The 8,148-nt window shown below is 38.4% G+C and overlaps 1 protein-coding gene across 2 annotated transcripts; it reads left to right on the top strand.

Annotated features, from left to right (window-relative positions):
* Positions 1-359: 359 nt before the first annotated feature.
* LOC137276690 (TIR domain-containing adapter molecule 2-like) lies at positions 360-7,115 on the top strand. Of its 2 annotated transcripts, none has more exons than XM_067808308.1 (2): positions 360-403; positions 4,554-7,115. In XM_067808308.1, the coding sequence occupies exon 2, from the start codon at positions 4,568-4,570 to the stop codon at positions 5,111-5,113; it is 546 nt and encodes a 181-aa protein (XP_067664409.1). In that variant the 5' UTR covers positions 360-403; positions 4,554-4,567; the 3' UTR covers positions 5,114-7,115. The 2 variants fall into 2 exon arrangements, with proteins under 2 accessions (XP_067664409.1, XP_067664408.1); XM_067808307.1 differs by having other exon boundaries at positions 371-408; positions 4,554-5,190.
* The last annotated feature ends 1,033 nt before the right edge of the window (positions 7,116-8,148 follow it).

The following is an 8,148-nucleotide window of genomic DNA, read 5'->3' on the forward strand; positions in this document are numbered from 1 at the left end:
GCAAGTACACTCACGCAATATAATGCTTCTCCATGCTGTATTCAGGCTACATTTTCTAAAAAAAGAAAGAGAACTAATAAATTATTCATATTTTCTTTGTTTTTGTGTCATTCACATTGTACATGCAATGCCATACCCCCCCCCACACACACACACGCACACACACACACAGAGACAGACACAGGGCCATTAATTATGAACGATTCCATGTGTTATGATATTATGTTTTATAGATAATTTGAGGGAAAGATTACTGGTGGAATAGTTCAAACAAAGTCATTTGATGAGCTGTATTAACAACTTTCTTTCAGTACCCAAATGATTGACGGTCTATTAGGAGGGGAGATAACTCTAAATTACGGAAGTACATGTTTCCATGAGTCGACCCGGAGGGATGTTCACGGTGAGGTAAATGTATTTTTGTTGTGATAAACAATGCCGTACCAGACCTAAACCGCTAGTACAAATAAAACTGTGTCTCACAGGAATGGGTAAGAGTTCCGCGCGTACCCCACTCCTCCCTCACCCAAAACCAAAATTACAAACTGACGTGCAAAATGAGCACATTCCAGCTGGATTTAAACCAGAACATGTATGAAAAAGCAATCAGTGAACTTATTTCAGAATTGGAATATTAAATCGGGGAAGGACTGCCCCTGGAGCAAATTTACTATGTAGAAAGAAGGTTGCACGGGCGGAGCTCTTTCCGGTTCTTCTTGACAACAGTTCGGCCATCGGTGAGGTCGGAAGCCCGGACGGTATCAAGTGCTTGAGGAAATGAGAAGGACCTTGCATTTACAGTCGTACAAGCCTCGGGTACCACGGTTATCTGCAGCTGGAACATCATGCTGTCGGTCTCTAACACGGACGTATATGTGATACTTAACTTGCTCACACTGTCAATGCCAATTGTAAATACCACCCTTTCTTGCAGTCATATGTGGCCATTCTAGTGAATAAACACACCATGAAGCACATTCGGTGTGACAACCACTTGACTACCTCAATAACCCCCTGAAGTTAACATGATAAATACCCTCGGTGTGCCAAAGTCCTGCTTGGAATCCTTTAATTATTGGTGCACATTTTTGAGAGACTTATAATATGGATAGGTTAATATATAGTTCAGGTCTTGAACTCCTCAAGGATAAAAGTCAAGTGCAAAGTTGCAAAGTGATTAAGTACATATTCACCATGATATAGAAAAAACCCATACATTTCCGAAAAATATTATTTTTAAAAGCATTTATACAGTTACTGCACTCTAACCTGTCTTTGGCCATGGAATACTTAGGATATTAACACAGAAGAAGAAGAAGTTTTTTAGAGTGACGCTGTAAAGTCATGATAACAGGGGTGGTGGGGTAGCTCACTGGTTAAAGTGTTCGCTTGTAATGCCAACTGTTTATATATGACATCACTGGTTCTTTTGTTATGATATTTTTGCTGCCTAGAATAGATTGTGTGCCCTATTGAGTTAGTCAAATAACAAAATATCAGTTAGTCTTTGAAGGACATTTAGAAGTGATACACATAAAGGCAAGAGTTTTATGAATGACAAGTTCTTTATTGTGAAAGGTCACGACATTTAGAAGTACAATGTATATTCTTACTACCTCATCAGGTGAATGAAACAATTCGGAGCAGACAGCTATATATGTACATGTTGAAACAACAACAGTTATGACAAGGGAAACTAATAGTTAAAAGGTAGATGGGCAGGCAGAAGCCAGAAATTGTTAATACAGGCATGATTGAGGTACCAAAGGTGTTACTTTAACAAGGGATAAAAAATGGCACGTAGCAGAGGTAAGGAAAGAAATGGAAAACAATTATAACATATTTCATTATAAAAAGGCTTTATTTGGATGAAAAAAGCTTATTCAGCAGATGTTCACTTTTCAGGTTTTACAATGGTACCATTGTGTAAGCAACAGTCTTTTAAGATTATGCTAGTATTTCAAAGCATGTGCCCTGTGTATTTAAATGTGGAAAAAGTGAAGTTTGTAAATGAGAATGGTGTTATTCATGTTTCCAGCCATGCATGTATGTGGTATATCCTTAGTCATTTGTGGTGTTATCTACTTATAGTATTCTCAGAAATTATTTAGAATCATGTTGCGTCATGTAACTCATTACGTTTATTAACTTCTGGCGTTTTACTTACATAAACATGTTAAAACATCATCCTTTTACAGTCTCAGTCTTGTTTTAGTACTTTGTTAGACCTCCTCGCTCAGCAATGCATGCCTGAATACGCCTAGGCACACTACCCATCAAAGTTTGTAGGTAATCGTGTGACAGGGTATCCCAATATTGGACCATCTCGGCCTTCATATCTTCAATATTTCTCAGTCCCTTTTGGTTTATTCTGTCCTTCATGACTCCCCACACATTCTCAATTGGGTTTAGGTCTGGGCTGTAACTGGGCCAGCCTAAAACTTGAACATTTTCGCCCGACAACCACTGTTTTGTGTAGCGTGTTTTGGGTCATTATCATGCTGGAAAATCCATTCATCTTCATACAGTGTTTGTGCTGTCAGAAGAAGGTGACCATTTAGAATGTCAACGTATCTTTCTTTTGTCAAGTTTCCCGTGAAAACACACAATGGCGTCACTCCGCGAGCCGATATGCCACCCCACATGTGAAACTTCGGGCTATGTTTTGGTCGCTGGTAGATAGGTTTGACAGTATCTTTGGTCCAAATTTTCACACAATTAGGGAAAAGCCAAACAGAACTTTCATCCGAAAAGAAAACATTATCCCAATCTTGATTTTCATGAGCCCGACACTAGTTTAAACGTTTTTCCTTTTGTGCATCTTTCATCAACGGCGAGGGAATTCCACGTTTTTTCACCCAATTAAGTCTCTGTAATTCCTGCCTGACTGTTTCATTGCATACCTGAGGACTTCCTCTGCTAATCATTTCATTTCTCATGTTCTCAACACTTTTCAATTTGCCCCTACTCACAATCTGCCCAAGTCTTCGGCGATCCACAACACTGAATTTCCTAGGCCGACCTGCACCTCCTTTGTGCTCTATCCCGGTTCCTGTTTGAATATTCTTCAAAGTTCTGTATACTGTAGACAGAGGAATACCATGTCTACAAGCTAACACTTTAGCATCAGCCTCAACCCTTTCAAAATCATCTAGAATGAGCTTTCTTTTGTCTCTTGCTGTAAATTCTGCCATGTCAACACAGGAAGCCGTCTGCTCAGACAATTGAGATAACTCTTGACGTAATGAGCTGCCTTCTAAGCCTTCAAGAGTTGTCTCCCTTATTTAGTATGCTTAGTGCATAGTGAAAGCCCTTTTTCCAATCTTATCATCATTAGAAAAAAAACAAAGATTTTCTCAATAATTTCTGGGAACACTCTATTAACATTTATTATCTTTTATGATTTTAACATAGTAGCTACAAATTTTAGCCTCCATCTTCGCCAGTATGAGTGCACTAGAAATTCTACAAAATTTTAAGAAAGTGAATTGAAATTTGGATATATGGATACAAACATATATTTTCGTAGATTAAATCTGTTCTTGCCTTTAAGAAGCATGAAGAAGAAATGTTATGCTTATAATCTGGAATTTTGCTGTTGGAGGTATGTGAAATGAAAAGTTCATTCTTGATTAGTGTCATATTGTCTTTCTCAGAATCCATGATTGTATTGAGAAGGTCCAGGGTAAAATAGGCCTTCAGCAATCCATGCTTGCCATAAAAGGTGAGTTTGCTTGTTGTAAGAGGCGACTAATGTGATTGGGTGGTCAGGCTTTCTGACTTAGTTGACACGTCATTGGTTCCCATATGCGCAGGTATGTTGTTGATCACTGGAATGTCTTTTCCAGACATGATTATTTAGGGACTGTTGCCATATGACTGGAATATTGCTGAGTGTGGCAACTCATCTCACTCACTCTCTCATTTAAGTATTTAGTTGACTACTACCTGTAATTTTATGGTCAAACTACTAATTTTGATGCTTGAAACTACTATTTGCTGTGCTTTGTTGTTTTGGCATCTCTGCTTAGGCAAGTGAGTTTGCTCAAAGTTGCCCTGTTCACCCAACAAAAATGGGTACCTGATGGAATAGATCATGTGACCATTAATCTTCCAGCACCAAAGGCAGCTTGGGTTATCTAGGGTAATAATGGGCAGTGTTTTGATTAGCTGTTTGATTTATTGTTAGCGCTATGTGGAGTTTGGCGCCGTATAATTAGTCATATTATTAAATGGACAACTTGTATCCAATTTTTGATAGGACATTCATTTTTCTCATAACCTTGAAAAACATGTCGTCTGATGACAATCAGTCAGTGTTCCAGAATGTGAGTTAGTGAATAAATATGGTTTTATGACGCTTTTCGCAAAATTCCACCAGTATGGTTTGGGGGAACCAGAAAGGGGCTTCACATACTTTACTCATGTGGGGTTTGAATGTACATGTCATGTTTGGCATGGTTATTGAACACTTTAACTGTTAGGCTACAAATGATCAGCAACCCTATATAATATGTGGCTCACTCATTGACATGACGTATATCTTATTGCAGGAACCAGCTGTGATATGGCTTGTGAGAGGGGTGATGTCAGTGGTGATGTCAGTGGTGAACTCAGTCATGACCGCAGTTGTGACTCCAGTGTTGACCCCCAGGTCAAAATGCTACAACCTGCAGGAGATTCATCCTCCATTAATGGATATGATTTTGTGGTGTTTTACTGTGAGAATGACAGAAATGATGCATTCAAAATTGCAGAACGGTTGGAGAGGCAGGGAAAATTCAAGGGCTATCTAGATGACCGTGATGGCAAGGCAGGGTGTACAGAAATACAGAATTTAGATTTTGCTCTTAATAACTGCAAGGCCTATATCATGCTTCTGTCAAAGTCGTTCTTCCAGAGCACCTTTCAGAGATTTGCAATGCATACAGGGCTTCATAATTCAGTGTTGGACACAACGTTTACAAACCGACTGTTACCCCTGCTGGTTAATATAGTCTTTGATGATATGCCACCATCGTTAAGAATTATTCAAGGAATCATCTATGAGGCAGAAAATGAATACTTTTGGGGAAAGTTGGAAAAAAGTTTGAGTCAAATCTGTAACTCATAACAAGAGTTGTCCTTTTGTGATATGCCACTGTTATCACTGGAATGTTCAAACAGTTTAACTGACCTTGATGAGCAATGTTTTCAGTGACCAAGACAGTCAGTGGACGATAAGGACCAAGGCTAAATATGGGTCAATGTGGCTTCAATGGAGTATTTTGAACAGCTGTTCTGGAAACCTATTAAAGACACACTGAGCTGGTTTATGAAACACTACATATCTAAAACTGAAATAGTGTTTAGAGTAGACAAGTAAGAGACTGACACATGCTACACTGGAAATGTTGCTGTGTGTGTGATATAACCTGTGTTATAACCTTCCTCTTACAAGCTGACATTGCCATGATTGGTTGGAGCATGTATTCACATGTGATGGAGAAAGGAAGTTGATACAGAAGTTGATACAGAACTTGACGAGGATTCTGGGAATGTTGTATGAATAATATTTTTTAGTCTTTTATGAGGATACCCGTGAAGGTCCCGGGGTAGAATAGGCCTTCAGCAAAGTATGCTTGCCATAAAAGGTGACTGTGCTTGTCGCAAGAGGTGACTTACGGGATCGAGTGGTCAGGCTCGCTGACTTGGTTGACGTCATTGGTTTCCAAATGCGCAAATGTTGTTGGTCACTGGATTGTCTTGTCCAGCCTCGATTATTTACAGAGTGCCGCCATATAGCTGGAATATTGCTGAGTGTGACGTAAAACTAAACCCACTCACTGACTTTTATGAGGACAAAATGGTTGTAACTCCTGAATGGGATGCAGCTGATTTGTTGCCAGGAAATAACTCACATTTCCTAAAAAGTATCATTGAATGGTAACTGGTCATGCCAGTCGAAGTCAGTTTATTTGTGGTATAAGTATCTCATCAGGTAAAACCCAGCAGTATTTTATGTTTTTTGTAGGCTTATGTTATCACACCTAGGCTCACTTCAGGGTGTCAATGAAGGATCCTGAATATTTAGGGTGATATTTTGTTAATTGTGTGCTCAGGGTTCAATACCCCACAAATTAACCCAAAATATCCACAACTGTGTTTCTTCAGGGTATGTATAATGTGGAGAAAAGAATAGTTGGGAACATATAAGGCTACATCATTATGTTACTGTTGAAGGATTTTGGATCAAAGTAATTTAGACGTGGGTGTATGGAATTATTGTCATAGTATAGCATAATGATTTCCAAAATTTCTGATTTTGGTTCAGGTGTCTTTATTCTACTCACCTGTCCATCAGTCACCATCAGTTCTATTAGAGGTCAATACAACAGCTATTGTGTACTTCTTTTGTATGAACATTCTTTCCCCAATAATTTACTTGAATTGCTGGTATGTGACATCCTTTTTTCTGGTGACTTAGCGGAAGGACAACTGAAGCAAATTTTGTGGAGCACTACTTACTTGCAAGGCATCTAAATGTATAGGCATTTTGGGTATCTTTCAAACTGAGTGTTATGTCACTAATTTAGAACTTCTTGGCTTTTAAAGGGGCACTGAGGCGGAACAATTTCCGTGGACTGGTTTAAACTTTCATCATTGTTTTTCTCTCATGAGTACCCGGATGATATCCCAGAATTCGTGACTGGTTCGTGACCTCTGCTGCGTAATTGATAGTTTATTTATAGACAGATCAACTAAGGTGAAGTCATTTTTACTTCATAAAGTAACTTCCACTAACTTCATGTCATCGGGCTTCATTTCCAATTCTCACTTTTCAAACTATGTCTTTCAGTTCGCTGGTAATAATTCAAATGTTTGAACTTGAAACTTTGCCGTTACCGGAACGCGTCACGTTGTGTTGTTCCGCTCTGATTCGCCACTGACAGCTGTTTGGGGGTGCTCTATGCTGAGTGGCTAATGGTTTGGTAGGCGTTTCATTTTATGTAAATGAGTCACCTGAGTCATGTCACGCCATTACCGAATTCTTACACCGAAAATGTTAATCGGGGTAACAAAGATATCTGTTTGGATGAATTTGATTGTGTTTAAATAAAATATTGTTGAAAGGCTTTAGTATTTGTTGTTGAATTTAATTATAAGGATTGACTGTGTATTTCTTTCGTTGCATTGAGGTATGAAACTAAAAACCCATGTGCAAACTTTTGTAAGAATACGCGGATTCATACAGTTTGCACATGGGTTTTTAGTTTCATACCTCAATGCAACGAAAGAAATACACTGTCAATCCTTAAGTAACATTTAAACATTCAATAGACTGCTAATGTGGATCCTATTTCACACACATACGCGATCTAGTGTGTCTTCTGTCATATAGATTCTGCTGAATGCTACAACAAATATATTAAAACAAAATGCAAATAATGAATGTAAAACAGACTAATTTTATGGCAACAATGTCAGGCTACTACCTTGTTCAGGAATGCATGCATCAATATCCACATTATTGAACGATATTCCAAGCTGGTAAATAATCCTGCTTTGTGTCGTGTTTCTTACAACAGTCTAATTTGCGAAAAAGTAACACATCGTTTCACGTCTTTCACACTGGTGAAAACCTAATAAACCTCTCATTGGTCACCCAAGATAGCACACCTGGCAACTAATTGTGTATGATGTCCGCCATTCTAAGTAATTTAGTTAACCAATAATGAGCAATCAATCAATCAACGCAATTGTGATTAATTCTTTGAAGGGATGATTGTTTTTACGCTCGCACTTTAGGACGGGGTTTAGTCAGTTTACATTAGTACATCTACACACACTGCCTTTTGACAAATCCTCTGTAGAAGATAAAAGTAATTAATCAATACGTGTGTTATCGGATAATCCTTTGATGGATGGTTTGTTTTTGTAATTCAGCTGTTAAACGCTCTTGCATCACTTACATGCACATATTACATAACATAAAATACATTTGCTCCTACAGACCTTAATTTATAATGTTGAGTATTTACTCCAGACAGGAGAAATGCCAAATGTGAACCTTTGTTGAGTAACCTGTTGTAAAGTCATTAACTGACCACTAAGAGAATGATGACAAATAACATGTGTAGGTTTACACCATCAAACGCGAGTTACAGC

This window comes from Haliotis asinina, chromosome 3 (assembly GCF_037392515.1).
Source record: "Haliotis asinina isolate JCU_RB_2024 chromosome 3, JCU_Hal_asi_v2, whole genome shotgun sequence".
Classification (NCBI taxonomy): domain Eukaryota; kingdom Metazoa; phylum Mollusca; class Gastropoda; order Lepetellida; family Haliotidae; genus Haliotis; species Haliotis asinina.

What these genes read in the sequence shown, in the direction of transcription:
- LOC137276690 (XM_067808308.1), top strand. Translation starts at nt 4,568, where the DNA reads ATGGCTTGTGAGAGGGGTGATGTCAGTGGTGATGTCAGTGGTGAACTC.